The following is a 19,062-nucleotide window of genomic DNA, read 5'->3' as shown; positions in this document are numbered from 1 at the left end:
TGTCTACCTGGCCAGTGCATCCGAGTTCAGATTGCTTTCCAGAGCAGTCACAGTGGTGCACTGTGGGATACCGCCCGGAGGCCAATACCATCGATTTGTGGCCACACTAACCCTAATCCGATATGGTAATACTGATTTTAGCGCTACTCCTCTCGTTGGGGAGGAGTACAGAAATCGATTTAAAGAGCCCTTTATATCGATATAAAGGGCCTCGTAGTGTGGATGGGTGCAGTGTTAAATTGGCTTAACGCTGCTAAAATCGGTTTAAATGCATAGTGTAGACCAGGCCTTAGTGTGTTTCAGAGAGCAGCATATCTGTCTCTTTCTCTCAAGAATTGGACATTCAACAGCTTTTCTGTGTTAAATAGCCTCTTAAAAATCACAGTGTACCACAACTTATTAGAAATCCTGCTTCAGGTTACTCACAGGGGCATTTTGCTGGTCAAATCCATGAACATTTATCCCATTCTCTGACTGAGGCTCTAGGGATACTTGAAATCCATTTGCCTAGTATTCTTTCTGGTCATCAACCTAAACCAATGCTTTTCTTACACTTATGCACCTTGAACATAACCTGGACATGTATATCTCTCACTTCCGTAATGTATACACCTGAATTCTAATTCATTTAATACTCTCTCTCCCTTACATTCTTTTCCTTCCTTTTGCCAGGCTCCAATGTTCTCCTGGCCCCGACTGAGAGATGCTGACCCTATTCTCCGATGTGAGATGGCTTCCACTGGGGAGGTATTGTTCACATTTTTTACTAAGCTTTCTTTAACAGATACTGTTAATGATCTTATAAGTGCAAGTATCTGGATGGAATCTGTATGCTGAATTGGAAAGAACCAAAGTCTTTAAAAAAAATTAAAATTGGGACATCTTTCCCTCCTCCAACACACAGATACCGCCTTGTCTCTAGAAAAAACCCACAAAGGCATTCCCCTGAAGAATGAAATTTATTTGGCCACTGGATGTCCCTCTTCACCTGTACCTCAATTCCATCAGTCAGCGAGGGATTCAATGAAAGCATGAAATGTGTTTCTCAAAGTGAGCTGTCAGGTTCTGGAAAGTTCTCAGCATGTCAGTACATTTTATGAATCACCTAATTCCTGACAGACACAACCTTCAGAATCCCAATCAGTGCACGTCAGAATGGCAACAGCAGACTCCAGGTCATGAGTTTTTGGTCTCAGAATGTACAGGTTACTTACTGGCAACAAATATGTGTGGTGATATTTTTATGGTTGCCTGGTAACCAGCAAGATGTGTGCCAGGGAGCAAAATGAGAGTGAGAGCAAGTGTGAATAAAGTGTAGCAGTTGAAGTATTAACTCCACATTGGACTGTTGGGGTTTGGCTGTCTTTTCCAACCTTGCTGTGGACACGCTATGACTTTCCAATGAATTTCTGAAACCCATTCCAGTGAACACGTGCTGGCATAGGCAATAACAGGAACAAAGCCCACTGTCAGAGTCATGTAAAGGAATCTTATTATAAATAAGAGTCAGGCCTACATGTAAGGTTGAAATAACCTCATGTTTCCTGCTTCTCTCTGGTACTGTTTTAGCCTGCTCTTCATATTACGTGTGAAATCTGTACAGCAGCTGATTTGCTTTCATTGTAATTAACGGACAGAAAAAAACACAAACGTGTCCTTCCTACTTCCAGAAGGGAATTGACTCCATGGGAGTGGGGGTGAGGAGGGCAGAAAAGAACAGAAATGTAGCCAAGAAGTGAGAATTACTTTTCTTGAGCTTTAGATGGAGGTAGAGAATATTTTAGTCATAAAGACAGGATTATTAATTTTTACGAGTTGGAAAGATCCATATTCATAAATGCCATGAAACATGATTGTTATGAAGGTCTTCCTTATATATGTAATAAGGATAATAACTTTCTACTGGTAAAATGCTCAGTTATGCTACAAAGACATTTTAACACACATGTGACATGTGTTGGGCTTCAATCCACCAAGTGCCCCAATGAAGGCACAGGCTGTATTTTGCTTAAAGTAGCAGTTCCCAACCATTAGCAAAAGTGCCATCAGTACGGGCACTTTTGGTTTGGGAGACTGGTGCCGGGACTGACAAGAGTGGGGGTAAGATGGGACTCTAGGCTCCAAGTTCAAGCCCCACGCCACCCCATCCCCCTCAAAAAATGTCTGTAACATCTGTGTGAATAAAGTACCAGTATCTCAAGAAACAAATAAATTTGATGAATACAAGGCTGAAGTATAAGCTAAATATAAGCAAAAAGGACACTGTCAGCCTGTGGGGTGAGGCTCCAGTGAACAACATGTACCAGGGCTCCAAATTTCTCTCGACGGGCCTGGCAGGTGTTCTACTCTGCCTTCTCCGTACCTTCATGATGAATCTCTAGGTGACCAGCCACACACTGGTATTCCAAGTTTGAGAGATGGAGTCATCCAAGCTATAACGTAGTTTAGAACATGCACAATTGAGTTGGAGCAAACAGCTGCGATCGAGCTGTTGATGTGATAAACTGATTCATTTGTGCCCAAAGTTTGAGAACCCCTGGCTTAAAGGATGAGCCTTAGCTTTAGCTGTAGGTTGTTACAGTAATAACACCAGGCTATTACCCAGACTGACCTTACCCCACTTCCAGTTTAATAGTGGGTAAAATGTGGAGAAAATCAAGATTTTTCAATGAAAAAGCAGTAAACTAATTATTATGAATTTTTCCCCCTTGGTTTTTTCAATATTTGCTGGTAAATGTAATTTGTACATTTTCCCAAGGTTTATGCTTACTACAAGTATGGGTGTCTCTCGGTATACTAAGTGACACAGTGTGATATGTTTCACTGGGAAGGACAATGATAGAGTTGGTCAAAAAGTGAGACAAAGTTTTCATTCCTGTTTTTTTTCTCTGAACTCAACATTTCAATTAAGGTCTTTTTCATGGTTCCCACTTTTCCAACCACTCGTAGAAATGATTTAAAAGAGAGATAAAATGTTTGTGAAAACTTTCAGAAATATCAATAGACCCTTTTTTGTCAAGATTCAAAATTGTGATGAAAATTCTCAACAAAATTGCATATTTTGAAAATGTTCAACCAGCCCTAGAAAATAGTGCCTATTAGCAATCTAAAATACTGCATACAGTACAAAGAGCTATACAATAGCCACTATGTTACCGAAGAGTCTAACAACTACGCAAACAATGGCATCTGAGAAAGCAGACTTCCTCTTGGAAAAGGAAGTAACCATGTGATAGCTATTACCAAATGCTGACTTTTTAAAGGCTATCATTGATCCATCATCCAGAAGTTTCAGTAGCATTTATTTCCCAAGCCGTCTGTTTATTGTTTGTGGGGGTTTTGGTACAACCTAAATTTACTATCTACAATAAATGGACTCTTTGAGCTTTCATTGGAACATCATGTTACTTAAAGATACTGACTTCCTTTGTAAAGCACTTTGAGCTCTACTGATGAAAAGTGCTATATAAGAGCAAGATATTATCTATCTATTTATTTAAATTCTTGGAACTCTTTCCATAAATAAATCCTTACAGCTATGTGACAACCAACTGTGCATTTGTCTTTGAGAGTTGGTCCCTATGTGTCATCCACATGTGGGCACGCATGTGTGCCGTACGCATGACTCTGGAAATTATAACAAGTAGTGTCCATTGGCCCGCACATGTGCAGTAATTCTCCTCATGCGCCCAGCCCAAGAGCGTAAGAGACAGTGCAGGCCAATGCTTCTCCAGATGCTTTTTAATACTGCGTGGCCTGAGTCAGAATCCCTGTGTCCACAGATTTTTCCAACTTTCTCTCTTGATAGAACCTGTAAATAGGTTTGTAAATAGTTTTATTCTTTATAGCTCTTGTATTAGTATAGTTGGAGCTTTATAAGATAGTTACTGTTTTTCTCTTTACTGGGGAGTCCATTAGCTGTGATCACCAACTCTGCCTCTAATGCTTGGGTGAGACACAAATCTGTGCAAAATGCCGTATTTGTCGCTCATTTCCACCAAGAACACTCCAAGCTCGAAAGCTTTGTCCAAGGAAGCATCTTATGGAGAAGGCTGTGAGGCCCCACTCTGATCTGGGCCAGGGAGACCCCCTCTATGTCAGCCCCAATAGATGAGCAGTGCCTATCTAAGCTCTTGCTTAGGAGTGGAGTTGGCAGCTCCTAAGCCCAAAAGGACTCTTCCTCCAGGACTTCTGATGAGAGTAGGGTGCAGTCTCATCATCACAAGAACAGGTCCCTGTTCAGGACTGTCCACAAGAGATGCAGTTCCTCCCCAAACGCACCAAGGTTGGGTGAGCCCTCCCTCACAGGTCCTAAAGGACCGGTACCACTGAAAGCCCCCAGGTTGGAGGGTAAAATGTGCAAGAAGAAGGATCTACTGGTTCCAGTGGTGACTCCTAACTCCAAAACACGAGGACTATCATCCTCTGGTTCCACTTAGGAACATGGTTCTGGACTCAACATTGGTACTGTCCAGTGATCAAACCTATAGCTCAATAAGACATCAGTCTTGTACTGTCAACACTCACCAGACCACCTTCCAATCCTTTGATGACATTCTCCATGTCCCACCTGTCCATGAAAGTTGCATTTTTAGTTGCTATCACTTCAGCTGGGAGGGTGAGTGAGTTGGGAGCCCCCATGGCAGACCTTCTTTATACGGTTTTTCACAGGGAAAAGGTATCCCTTTGGCTCCATCCTAAATTCCTCCCCAAGGTTACTTCTGAATTCCACATCAACCAAACTATCCACTTACCTGTCCTTTTCCCGAAACTCCGTGCTTCTGCCAAAGAGCCAAGACTTCATTCCCTCGACGTCAGAGGGATGTCCCTGATGTTCTGTCTGCAGAGGACCAAACCTATCAGAAAATTACCAAGATTTTTTTTTGCCATAGCAGAAAGATCATGAGCTCAAGCCATATCCTCTCAGAGAATCTCATAGTGGATTCCCGAGTGCTACAGGTTAGCAGGCATGCCTCTTTCTGCTGGCGTCACAGCACAGTCCTTGTGGGCACAAGCTGCCTCTCCAACATCCCTGCAGGACATTCCAATACTAGACCTATGCAGAGCAGCCACACGTTTGCAAGACATTCACGCTAATTCAGGCCTCTGCTGCAGATGCAGCAGTGGGAACTGCAGTATTGCAATCATCTATGCTGCCGGCTTCCTCACACCCCACTCTAGTCTGAGTACTGCTTGTCAGTCACCCAAGTATGGAATACACATAGGGACCAGCTCTCAAAGAAGAAATGGAGATTGCTTACCTGGAAAAGGAGGTTCTTTGAGACGTGTGGGCTCTATCTGCAGTCCACCACCTGCCCTTTTCCACTCTGCTATGGATCCTGTTGAATCCACGGTAAGAATAGGAACTGGAGAGGCATCAACCCTCACTGCCTCTTATGTTCTTGGTTGGGAGCATGAGGAGACCCACTGTGATATGTGGGCCAGTGGACACTGCTGACAGCTTATTAGAATTTCCGGACACAGGCACGCATGTACACCCATGTGTGGAATACAGATAGGGACCACCTATCTCGAAGAACTTCTGTTTCCTGCTGCAAACTTTGCATTCATGCACAGGCGCACAGTTGCATGTCTAATATTCGCTGTTATTTAAGCATTAAGTCATATTAAACATTTTGTTACAAGCTCACATACTGTGAACCAGACGCTGTGTTTTGGTGTCCAAATAACTCAGAGCAGAATCCATTTATGTTGCTCCATGGTGTGCTGCTTGAGAGTAAAGCATTGCTTAGTCCTTCATTATTGCTTAATTAAAAACGTAAGATTCATCTATGCTGATCTGCTTTTGCTCTGTTGGCACAAGAGAAGTCAAGCCGGGTGCTACAGAAAGGGGAAAAGAGCACGAAAAACAAAATGTTGCACAATGGTTTTTTAGTTGTTGTTTGTTTCTCACTCCTCTGCCTTGTTCTTCCATCCCAGGTTGCTTGCTTCGGGGAGAGCATCCATTCTGCCTTCCTGAAGGCAATGCTTTCCACAGGATTTAAGTTTCCACAGAAGGGAATTCTGGTTGGAATCCAGGTGAGCACCAAGAGTTTGCAAATCAGAGCAAAAAAGGGCAGACGATATGGAGACAGGGTAACTGGCACTTTGCTTTCCATTCACTTATTTATGTTGGCTTTATATGGAAGCTCTCTGCACGAGGGTCTTTCTGCAGCCACAACAGACAGTGGTGTGTGAGTATTTAGCGAGAATGAGCAGTAAAACTGTGTACTCTCGTGCTAGAGGAGGATTTTTACTAGATTCCACACAATGGGCCCGATCTCTCCCTCACCTATGCTCACGTAATGTCCATTGGCTTTCATGGGAGCTGTAGTGGGGTATATCTGTGGGCAGAGTTGAGACCATGGACCTCTGCACTGGGAGACCAGGGCGGAGATGGGTCTGAGTTGCCTCACTGTGGTGGATGAAGCCCAGATCACATATAACCAAAGATCCACCGCTAACAAGAAATCAAAATCTGCCCCCGTCCCCACAAAGTGCTCGCGACTCTTATGCATTTCTCTCTGATCCAGAGGCCTGAGCTTTCTGTCAGATCACAGACACACTGCTGCAGAAGCCCATAAGGTGGGCATCCTGCAAGCCCATAAAGTGGAACTCTGCTAACCTGCACACTTAATAATCTGTACAGAAAATGGCCATCTCTGTCCCTCCATCTCCACCAAGATTGTATGGCCAGGCAGAGCTGTAGCAGAGTCTCCTAGGATGAAAGATGTGTTATTTTTGCAAAGTATATTTTGCACAGTTCAGTATATGTGAGGGGCAGGAATCTCCTCAGGTTAAGGTCTGCTCTCTTGGCTGCCCAATAGGAGTGAAAGGGTGGCACCAATTAGCTGGTAGAGTCGGAGATCAGTATGCATGGCTACTTCCTCTCCTGCCTGCTGGGGTCTGCAGCCAGCACTCTGCCTCATGGTGCTGCTATCAGCCAGCTGGAAGCATGCAGCACTGGGCACCTACAGGGAGGAAGCTGTGAAACGGGAGTGGGATCAAGACAAAGCAGTGCTGTGATTCTCCCAGTCCTGCTCCTTTGTGCTCCCTGTAACCTTGATGTTGAAATACTCCCAATTAATACTACACTGTTAAAAGATAAAGGTGCAATAAAATCCAACTTAGTTTTCAGGTTCAAGCCTCTAGGTTGGTTACAGAAGATGTATCTAGTAGAGGACCAGTAGGTGACACTTGGAATGATACTACCAAACTTCATGCAAAAGTAAAATGATAAATTAAGCAAACAGGCATGCGGTTACTACTTACAGAAATGCTACTGTTATACACACAGGCCAAGATGAAATGATGTATCAATGGGTGATTAGTCCACTGATAACAGAGTAAAGTAAGCTGTATCACCCTGGAACCTAACAGTACCTTTGGATGTTAATTGGAGCTCTGTTGCAATTTAGCCAAACTACTCCTTTTATACTCCATCATAATGCTAATTAACATTAACCAGCCCTTTACCAAAATTAGATGTCCTCCACCTTCTTATTGGCTCTTGACGTTACACATTATTTAAATTAACATCTGCACCACTGTCCTTCCCATACTGTCAGTATAGATAGCATTTTAATAAAACATTCACAATTTTCAAAAGCACTCATTAAAACCTTGCTCAGACCAGCTGTGACCAAGGTATGTAACCAACCATAAAGGTAACATAACCCTGGGTTATGTCCTTGCTAACTCTTACTTTCCCATAACACTCTGTTTCCAACTTATCACTTTCCCGCACTCCTCTACACGTAGGCTAACTTAAGCCCCAAACTTGACTTCTACTTATTTCTTAACCCAAACCATCCTATACAGGCGTTCTCTGCCTGTAGGGCCCCCTCATGGAATCTCAGATCAACCTTTTCTGAGTCTAATGGCTCTTTTCCAGTTTGGGCTCTGAATCCATGGATGCACCCCTTACTGTCAGCATTCTCTCAAAGTCACTGTAAGTGGCAGCAAGTTTAAATAGTGTCATTGGGGAAGTCTTTCAGTGCAAGGGCTTTTGCAGAGGGAGCTAAGGAGATATTTGCTCTGGTCCGTTTACAGTTCTGGATCTGTAATGAGAATATGCATCTCAGGATAAAAAAAGGTAGCCTGGAAAAAAACAAATGAGTACAGTTTCTCTACATTGGGGTAATTACCATCTGCAAGAGCTACTCAAGTCAGATATGCTCATAAATCTCCTCAAGGTCTTGTATGTCCCACCGATGATCAATCACATCATCCAAGACTGGAAAATTTCTAGGGTCCCATAAAAACAATTGATGGCCCTGTGCCATACCCCTGCTGTGCTTGTAATAATCTTGCATCCTACATGGTTGCACAAAGTCAATAAAAAATAATTAAAACAACACTGGTTCTCCAGCCAGTAGGTGATTATTACAGACACTATCTCAGTAAAAGTGAATTGGACCCCAGTGTTCAATGGTAGAAGTGAGTCCTTGGGGAGTTTGAAAGGGTTGTAGAGGAAAGTCTCTTCTTCTGCCAGCAGAGGGTGCCTAGGAGATGACTGATAACAAAGCAACATGTAAATCAAGCAGTAGTGAGAATGCGGCATCGAGCACAACCTCCTTCTTAGACTCATCAGAATGATAAATGGACTTAAGCCACAGCTGCTGATTACTATAAACACACATAAAAGTACTTGCTTGACATCCAGAGATAGTTTAATGTCAGACCCTGGGCTCTTCCCATGGAGAGCATGCCCTGCAGTTGGTATCTTCACAGCTAATCATTGTAGGGGTAACATTTTGAAATACCAGCTCTGGAAAGCATTGATGTATAAAATTTGAGCCTGTGTGCCTGGTGCCAGTGCTCCAGGGGAAATAGGGGCCGAGCAGTGATTTGAGTTATATAAAGGATTAATGTCACGTCTGCACCAGCACCTGTTAATCTGAGCCAAATGGTGCTTGGGACAAAGGTCTTTCGAAAAAAGAAAAAAAAAACCCAAACAAACTTTAAAGAGCACACAAAGTGCTGTCCTTTTCTCTGAGTATTGTGCAGTTGGAAAAGAAAACAACAAATCAGGGGAATACAGCCTTCTCCCGGTGCTTCGGAACAGCGTGTTTTTTAGATAACTAACCTGCAAAGTGATGTGTATTTGAAACAACCAGAACTATATATATGTATGTAGTACAGTGGCATGAGCAGACATCATTATGAACAGGCAGTAAAAAAGGAACCCCTGTCTCTGTAAATAATGAGCCATGAGAGGGTGGAGGTGGTTTATAACAGTAAGAAATGCTATTCTTATTTCATTCATATACATTAGAACAGATAACTCAAACTGACACGGTGGCAGTGTATGCTCATGTAGAAAACAGAGATTCAGAAACAAACTGAATAGTATCCATAGCCACCAAGGACTTCTCTGTGGTACACACCATGATCATTCAGAACTTCATAGCAGGGTAGAGTTCCCAAAGCGCAGGCCCCTGGCTCTTGAACTACAGGATGATCTCTCTTAGCTGTTGTGATGCACTCGGTTGAGTGGCTGATTCCATCCCAGAGAGGGCACTGATATACTGGGACAATCACTGGTTCATTACACTATTACACAGGTGGTACATTTGATCTGCAGAGGATGTTAGGCCAGCTGAGTTGCACATAAAGATTCCCGTTCGAACATTTCAGTGCTCAGTGATTAACTGCTTCATTTGCTTTCCAGGCTGGACTTTTAGGTTCCGCAGAGCCATCAGAGTATAAAAGGTAGAAAAAAGAAGCGAAAATGGTGGAAAAGTTAGCTTTCCTGAATGGGACTAGGGGACACTTGCTTAGCATATTGAGTTTCTTCACTCTAATACGGCTTTGTCTCATTTGTATTAACTATCCAGAGATGAGGAGAGCACATCCCTCATAGAATGGAGAAACAAAACCAGAATTAAAAGGGATATCTTTAATTTTCCTCAAAGTTGTATCCTTCTGGCATATATTGTTCCCACTAAAGGCTCAAATGCTCAGCTAAGTTCTTGACCAAACATTGTAAATGGAACCAAAGATTTGTAATTAATGACACACAGCATCTTTGAGAGATTCCAATTGCTTCGTCCTAGTATCTCTTTCTAGTTCTGGCAGCCCTTTTAGAGAGGCCACTAGACAATGTCCGTTCCTAAGGGCTGTTAATGGAGTAGCCACCTTAAAAATAGCAAAGCGGCATTACTTCTCATTTTCCTTGCAACAAAATGCAGGTTGAGTTGTCAGCCAAGTTAGGTTACAGATCATAATCATTTGTGCTGTAGAACACAGTGTAATCTGGTGTTCCATAGAACTTTACAGGTCAGATCTTCAACTGGTCTAAATCAGTGGAGCTCCACTGAAATTAAATGGAGCTATTCCCATTCACAGCAGCTGAGGTTCTGCTCCATTTTTTAATAATGGAGAATCTTGTGAAGCTGTGGAACATGGGGGTGGCTAGAACCCTATATTTGCTATTAAATATTTGATACAAGAATAGTTGAAAAGCTCTTTTCATTTTCCTTCCTGATTGAGCTATTCAGTGATGCCTATAGGATGGACTGCATCTGTCTGACATCTGTGCTGATAGCCATGAAATGCTGAGAACATTAAAGGAGTGTTTTATTTTTAAATCCCAACTCTCTGAGCCTGTAGTTTCAGTGTAACCCTATATCATAGCTACCATCCTAGATCTTTAGGAGCAAAAAATGCTGTCTGCCCCACACTGGACTTAAGTGCAAAGCTCCCGATCAAAGCATCAGAATCAAGATTATGTAGCTGCATACTGAGCCAGCTGTTGATGTAAACTGAGGTAACTGCATTGAAGTCCCTGATTTACACCAGTTGAAGATCTGGCCCTTTACCACCAGCCAGATGTCCCAGCAGTGCAAGAAGGGTATTACAGGATATAAAACTTTTCCTTTAAAGAAAAGAAATAAGCTTCCCCCTCCTGCAATAAATATCTTCCAGTAACTAAATCTGCTTGTTCTTTAGTTACTCATGGTTTCTTACACAGATACTTTCAGTCAGCTTTTAAATCTGGGGCTGCTCAGATGCAAGCTGACAGATGTAATTTCTTTTTGTGGAGAGGCTGTTTTATGTGTCACAAGTATTCAGTACAGGTTTGATAGAAGTTTATAAGATTGTTGTGAAAGCCAACACCTCTGACCAGAAGGCAGAGCAGTTCTCTGGCTGGGAAGCTGCCAATCACGTCACATTGTATATTTGTATTCTCCAGTTAGTGAACAGAGCAGAAATGACTTTATGATGAGGTCCTTGCCAGGGTCTGTAGAGCTCAAAGGACTTGTTGACTCATTTTCTTTCTTAGAAAATATTCTTATTCTGCCCTTCATGACCTCTGCGAGGGTTAGAGCATCAGCAGTTCCAGTGTGGAAAGTGTTTTCCATAATCCTGTTTCTTTACTGGTCAGAGTCACGTTACAGCTGAAATTCAGGATGATTTTACAGTGAAAAGGTCACACATTGCTTTTGATCTCTGCACTACTTAAACCCCCAAAGTACGGAGGCAGCATGTGTCCTTACTAGAACGTTATTTCCCTGTTGCCCTAAATACCCGATGAACGTAAAGTCAGATGCACATGTATAAAAGATGTTACGTCTTAATTTCTTCTGTATGGTTGCTGGGTTTGCAAATGCATGATGAGAGAGATTTTCAAAGGTGCCAGGGGATCTGGACACCCCAACTTCCTTAGTTTTGAATGGAAATTGGGTGCCTAAATCCCTTAGGGGAGTTGATGGAGTATGTATGTGAAAAGTGTGCACACACCCTGGATATTTTCATATAATTCCAAACACAGCACCCAAAAGCAGCCCAAAGCCTGTGTTTCCCATTTGAAGCTACTTCTTGACAGTTCTTCCGGGTTTGAGACCAGGCACTGCTGCAGCTGGCTCTGAAACCAAATGTTACAGAGCAGCCTTAAAAAGAATACCAGCTAAAATCATAGGAGGAGACTTGTAAAGTGTGTTATAAAAGTCTGTTTGTCCCAACATTTATTTTGCAGGGCCAATTTAATTATTGCAGTAAAACACTCTGGGGGATGTATTGTTGTTAGCATATCGAGGTATCTTGCCTGATAGTGGGATTTGGGCTTCAGTCTCATACCAAACTATTAATTTGTAATGTCACAATATTGCACTTGTCCTCAAGTGTCTTCATAAAGGAGAATGACACAGAAAGCCATCTAGCGAGGAGGGAAAAAATGGACACACACGCGTGGCCAAACAAAGAAATATATCTCCCTCGTAACATATTCTGAAAAAGCCCCATGATGTCCAGTGAAGGGGAAAGTGCCCCATTGCTAGATCATAGCTTTGATCCTCTCTTTTACATTTCCTTTTCAGCATTCCTTCCGTCCCAAATTCCTTGGTGTAGCAGAGCAGCTGCATGAAGAAGGTTTCAAGGTACGTTGCTTTGGGTTTTAAAGCTGGGATTTGATGTGAAATCTGGTCAAAGGGCAGCAGAATAACTTCTTGAGATCCTCCGAGTTGAGACGAAGACAAATGAAAACAAGAGATATATACCACCTACATTTTCAAAGCACAGTAAGGACTTTTAGCTGAATTGCTCCTGTTAAAGTCAATGAGAGTTACACAACTAAAACACTGTACAATTATTAAATTGAACAAACAGGATTAATTTGCTAGAGCCAGGGGTTTTTACTTTCAAGGCTGGAAGAACTGCAGCTCCATTTTCAGCCTGCAGCGGTGATGTCACATTACAGGTCCTCCAGAGACTTGCAGAGTTCTCCAAGAAGAAGCAGCAAGTCAGGAAGTCATATTTTTAAACACAACAAGAGGAAGGAGAAAAAACACTCTTTTATGGTGAAAAATCTGTATGAGGCCTTTAATATATTACAAAGGCACATCTAAGGGTATATAAACTTGTATTGTTTTTCAATTCACTTTTAATTAGGCAAGTATGTGTCCAATGTAGAATCTGTTTTCTGGATCATCATCACTAGAGAATATTAATATCATGACTGTAAAACATTAGACCATATTTAATAGAAAGCCCTTAAAGAGAACTGGCAGGCAGCCACAGGGTATTGATGTAAATATTAGATGTATTGATCTGTTTTCTATATGGCACCATTCATGGTAGTGATTTAGGAACCTGAGTCCTGTTGAAAGTCAATGGTACTTAGACTCCTAAGTGTTTTTGGCAATATTACCTGCTGTTTACTGTCACTCATCTGTCAGAAGATCATTGATAACATAAACAATGGGAAAGTTATGCTTCTGCAGGTGAGTCTCTCACAAAATGGGGCCTAATCCAATGCCCACTGAAATTTATAGGAGTCTTTCTATTGATTTCATTTGATCAGACCCAGACAGTACAATGCATGGTTACATTACAAGCATTTGTGTTATGAAGTAGGCAATAATATATTTTCCCTCTCAATGCAGCTTTATGCCACAGAGGCAACTTCCAACTGGCTCAATGCCAACAGCGTACCTACAACTCCAGTGGCCTGGCCATCCCAGGAAAGCCACACTACCAACCTCCCTGCAATCAGGAGGTAAGAGCTTAGCCCAGTTTGTGGACACTATGGGAGTCTTCGGCAAAAGTGAAGTTGGAGGGGGTTAGGGGGAGGTAGAATTCTGGCCCCACTGAAGTCAGTGGCAGAACTCACATTGACTTCTTCATGGCCAGGATTTCACTCCAGGGCTTTATGGGTCACTGTTCTGCTGTGGAAAGACGTATTCAAATCTGCCTGTAATTGTTATGAGAAGGAAATTTACCTCTGTTTAATCAAGAAGTGTGTAATTAATAGCACCCATTTTTTATAGTATTGGAGCAATTTTACTCTAAGTCTTTCCTAGGCTCCTTGTGCCTCATTGAGGTTCATACCTCACCAAGGCACCAATATATGGTTAAATTCGAGCATATACAGCACTGTATGTCGGAATTTTAAATTAGGACATTTGGGATCTGAACCTTTAGAGGTGCTGAGCACCTCCTGCAAACATGAAGAGGCACTGCAGGTGCTCAGCGGTTCCCAGAATCAGGGCCTTAATGGAGTTGCACATGAAGGCTGAATTTAGCCCCATGTCAGGGTCACACAGGCAAATCCAGCAAGTCAAACCTGAGCTCCTGAGTCCCCGTGCAATGCCTTATCCACTAGCCCATCCTTCCTCAGAATGTACTAGTCAATAAAAATTAAATTTTAAAGTGAATTAAAAATGCCAGTGCTATTCAGCTGAACACACATACATTCATTGAAGATCTTCACTAAGCAAAGTGTTCCTTAGTGTCTTCGGTATTGTCTTTTCAGATTGATAAAAGATGGGAACATAGACCTGGTGATTAACCTCCCCAACAGCAACACCAAGTTCGTCCATGATAATTATGTGATCCGCAGGACGGCTGTTGACAGTGGGATTGCTCTTCTCACTAACTTCCAGGTATCTCCTTCGCTGTTCTTTCTTCTGGTGTCGAAAGTGCTGGGGCCATTTTGAGCTTCAGATCCAATATTTCCAGACCCCTGTTAATGTTTGACAAATGGTGATGTACCTGAAATTGCAGGAAAGTGGTTGCCTGAATACATTTTCTTTACTGTGTGCTGCAGAACAAGGTTTAAAAAAATGCATAGGCCAGATCCTATGTCACTGCCCATGGCCACTGATGTCTCAATTCCATCTTTAGAGCAAATCCTCCAGTACAGGCTCATTACAACATCAGTAAAACATGCTTGGTAGCAGCTTTCTATCATAGCTGTTGAAGCTCCGAACAAGAAGTTGCCCCCCTCTAAAAATCTCAATGCAAATCTGGTACTATTGCAATATATCAGTCCAAATGAATTTGACACTTACTGGGGTAGCTTCCTAATTGATAACAAAGCTTCATCTGTTAGCTGTCTGGCGTTCCTGGCAAACTACATTTCAGCTATTGATAAAGGTAAGGACGCTGGCCTTCTGTTTGAAATCTATTAATTTTAACATACCTCTGATAGGAGACAGCTGGACTGTGCTTCCCAGCAGAGCATAGACCGTCTCTGCAATTATCTATAACAATCATTAAGGGCCCATCCTACTCCTATTGGAGTCAGTGACCAAATTCCTGTTGGCTTCAGTGGGAGCAAGGTCAGACCCAAAAGACATGGGCTGGAGCTAGGGGTTGGAGTGCAGACGCCTGTGCTATGATTTGATCAGATAAAAAACAAACACAATGCCGAGCTGCATCGTCACAGACATGAGGGTGCCAAACCTGCATGGGATACAGCAGAGCACTCTCTACCTGTCTGAAAAATACTCACTGCCAACCAGAAAGAAGATCTTCCTTCATGATTCAGTAACCGACCTGCCACCAGATTGTGCTCAGCTCTTTTATAGTAGAGTTTTAATCCCTAAAGGGAGGAAATAACCCTATTTTCTCTATAAAGTTTGGGATGAAGCAGAAAATAATATCTTGCATTTATATCAACCCTTCCTCCTCAAGAATCCAAAAGCCTTTACAGTCGTGCAGGGTTGGCTGTCTGTTGCTCAGGATGGGCCCTGGGGTGACCTGGCATGGAGCAGTGGGCAGGATCAGGGTGTAGAACTGGTCTTATTAATCAGTCCCCGCTGGAAAAGGGTGCAAAATGATCAGTCTCCTCTACTTTATATTTCCAGGTGACAAAGCTTTTTGCTGAAGCCATCAAATACTCTGGGAAAGTGGATGCTAAGAGTCTTTTCCACTACAGAAAATTAAATACCAGCAATCCACCATAGAAGAGGCTCCACCAGCGTGAAATCCAAGTCTTCTCATACCAGGATAAAGGAGGAATCCCAATCCTGGTTGCTGAGACCATCTGTCCAGCCCATATTTGGTTATTTACATCTTTGTAACTTACAGAGGAGACACAGTAACTCTATACTAACAATTCCCAGTCAGCCTCCCCGCTCAAGATGTTTGTTGGAAAACATTATCTATTCCTTCCCTGTTTGCGGCTAATATTCACTACCCGGTAGATTGGTAGATCCAGACCCTACTATGCTGGAGGAGACAGAAGAAAAAGTATATGGTCCTACACATCAGTGGTTAACTCTGACTTTTTATAATAATTCCTTGAAGGTTCTTTCTGTGTTCGCCTTAGACAGTCCCTGCCACACTCAGGTGCAAGTGCTACACCCCACCTCATGGAACGGTCATGTAGTTTTTGTCTGTTTCCTATTGTTGACTATCAACATCTTTGTGACTTTCTCCTTTATAATACTCAAACCTGATGCTATTGCAGTTGCCTGCCATAGTACAAAGCAGCTGAGTATGCTGAGTGTGACAGGAGCTCTTTAAAGTTAAAACACAAGAATTCACTGTTATTCTCCGACAACAAATGCTGGGCATGCAGCTACTTTTTGTTTGTTTGTTTTAATCCTGGCAGAGTGTCATCTTTTCCAGTCTGCAGATTTGATGGGGGATTGTGCTGGAATCACTTCTGAATTCTGTTCAGTGCTTAGTTTTTGAATTTGGTTTATTATATGAATCCTGGACCGCTACCAGTGCATCACAGGGTTCTTTTTCAATCTAATATATTGCTTCAAAGGAGGATACTCCCAAAATGCCACCCTGCTCTCAAATATTTTGGACTATGATTGTGAACATTAAACTGGAATACTTTCAAAATGAGGTCTGAGAGTTGCAGTTCTTAGCTCATTCTGATGAAATTACTCTCTCTTTGCCTCTCACCCAATGTTGCCTTTCTGGATGCCATCCTATCCCGACGGGTATATTTGTTTTGTATTGCAATAGTGCTGAGGCACTCCAGTCATGGCCCAAGATCCCACTGTGCTAATGCAATATTTGTTGTCTCTGTTGCAGCAGTGTTTACAGGCTCCAGTCAAGGAGCAGTGACCGTTGTGCTAGGCACAGTCCACACACACAGAATAAAAAGATTGGCTCTGCCCCATAGAGTTTATAATCTAAGTACTTTTTGTCCCTCTCTCTCTCGCTTATTTTTGTAACACACTGTGCTCTCTCTTAACATATACATGCAGTACCCAGCCTTAGGAGGATTCAAAGAGGCATTGGACACTTACATGGACAACAAAAGCCTCCAGAGTTGATATAGTTAATACCAACAAATTATTAATGCTCATGCTTTAGGCCAGTCTCTAACTGTTAGGTTTTAAGATTAGACCTTGGGGACATATCATATGACATTGACCTACTGTGAGGTTTCGTGCATGTTCTTCCAAAGCACTTGGTGTTGGCCACTGTCAGAAACAGGACACTGGACTGGATGGACTAAGGTCTGATCCCAGCCGGCGACTGCTATGTTCCTATCATTGGCATTTCTTTCAGAAACTAACTTTTATGGTGAACAAAATCCTTCCTGCTTCTTATCGTCTGAAGTTTTTGCACTTTTCAGAATGGTGATGCCTTTCCTTTTTTCTTTCTTTTCTTTTTTAAATTCTGCTCAAAACATGTGCAGAGCAACAGACTGTTCGCCCATTCAGTGGTGAAATGAGATGAATTATAGTAGTTAACTGAGCAGCACTTTCCAAATATACCCTACACATTTTCAGTGGCAAAAATCCAGCCAGCAACTGGTTCGGTCTCATTCCCTCCCTTTGGCAGTTAACAATGTAATGGCTGGAAATTTCCATGTGCAGTCTTTCTTTCCTTCTCTATTTTGCTTCTGTCACCGTACACCTGAACCCCCCCCCAGCATATCACAGCCAGTTCATTCTTAAATACTACACGTGGGTGCCACTCTCACTTGCATGGAGTAGTACCTTCATCTGTGACTAGCCTTATTTGAAACTAATGGGGTATTGTGGAGTGAGGCATGACTTGACTTGGGTAAAGACGTTTTAAATAAGGACTCAGCTTTTTGTGAGAAGGTTTGATGGCCTCAGCCCCAGTGGGAAGCTGTCATTCTTGATTGAAACAATTCACCAAATGTTTGAAATGGAAAGTTCTGTACATCACAGAGAAGGCAGCAGTGGGGAAAGAGCAGTAAGAGAACCGAGAGCCCATCCACGGGCTCTAGAAATATTCAAAACACGGAAGGTGATACTAGAAAAGGACCAGGGACCCCATCGACTACTGGAGACACGTCAGCTGCAAGCAAGAAGTCTGATGATATAAGGAAGGCTCTGTTTAATGAGTGTCTAGATAATGGAAACTTAAAGAAGTAACCGGGCATTCAGATCTCATCCTTTAGGCAGCATGGAGAGAAATAGCTTAACGTTTTTCTTCAACAGGGCTCCTGCCCTCAGCAAACTTTATAGCCATCACGTTCACTTGTCTCACCAGCTGCAGGTACTTGAACTGCAGCTTCTGCAGTGTCCATAGCCGCTTGTACAATGAAAGTGGAAATTAGCAGAGGAACACACCAGGGCTGAATGCATGCTAAGTGCTCTGTAATTACACACCAGCCTTACCATTTTGCTGCTGCTGCCAAACACGCCACAGGCACAGGTGCCACCAATCCACACACAATCAGGCCCATTTAATTACATGCCGTTCCAAAGGCCTTCAGACAGCAAAAGCACTCCTGCCTCGCACCACCACCTTTTCTCCTCTCCTTTGTTTTTGCTGGGGACAAAACCCAGTAAGTTCTCTCTTTGTCACGCTGAATGATACAGGCTCAGTGGAGGGCTTCTGTCATGACCAAAAAAGAAGCAGGTATTGAGCTTCAGAATCTCCCCCTTCCCTCCTCTCCCACGTCCTGTGAGCTCAGGGGGAAAAAAATTGATTGTATTTATTTTCCAGCTTCCTCTTCTCTTTTGTGCAATGAAGGGTGCTAACACTGCGGAAAAAAGACTTGAAGTAGCTACAGCTGTTGGGATCAATGCAGATGTGGAAAAACACAGCCATGCTCATAGACTCTAGGACTGGAAGGGACCTCGAGAGGTCATTGAGTCCAGTCCCCTGCCTCATGGCAGGACCAAATACTGTCTAGACCATTCCTGACAGACATTTATCTAACCTACTCTTAAATATCTCCAGAGATGGAGATTCCACAACCTCCCTAGGCAATTTATTCCAGTGTTTAACTACCCTGACAGTTAGGAACTTTTTCCTAATGTCCAACCTAAATCTCCCTTGCTGCAGTTTAAGCCCATTGCTTCTTGTTCTATCATTAGAGGCTAAGGTGAA

The 19,062-nt window shown here is 42.7% G+C and overlaps 1 protein-coding gene across 1 annotated transcript in view; it reads left to right on the top strand.

Annotated features, from left to right (window-relative positions):
- The window catches only part of CPS1 (carbamoyl-phosphate synthase 1), a 127,894-nt gene extending 111,688 nt beyond the window's left edge, over positions 1-16,206 (top strand). Inside the window, exons 33-38 of the mRNA XM_032765033.2 lie at positions 673-747; positions 5,941-6,039; positions 12,321-12,380; positions 13,386-13,498; positions 14,255-14,384; positions 15,591-16,206. Coding sequence (XP_032620924.1) covers positions 673-747; positions 5,941-6,039; positions 12,321-12,380; positions 13,386-13,498; positions 14,255-14,384; positions 15,591-15,689 — 576 coding nt within the window. The 3' untranslated portion in view covers positions 15,690-16,206. The remainder of the gene's footprint in view (positions 1-672; positions 748-5,940; positions 6,040-12,320; positions 12,381-13,385; positions 13,499-14,254; positions 14,385-15,590) is intronic.
- Positions 16,207-19,062: the final 2,856 nt, after the last annotated feature.

This window comes from Chelonoidis abingdonii, chromosome 10 (genome assembly GCF_003597395.2).
Source record: "Chelonoidis abingdonii isolate Lonesome George chromosome 10, CheloAbing_2.0, whole genome shotgun sequence".
In the NCBI taxonomy this organism is placed as follows: domain Eukaryota; kingdom Metazoa; phylum Chordata; order Testudines; family Testudinidae; genus Chelonoidis; species Chelonoidis abingdonii.
Note: the sequence above shows the minus strand (reverse complement) of the source record. Positions and strands in the feature narration are given on the sequence as shown.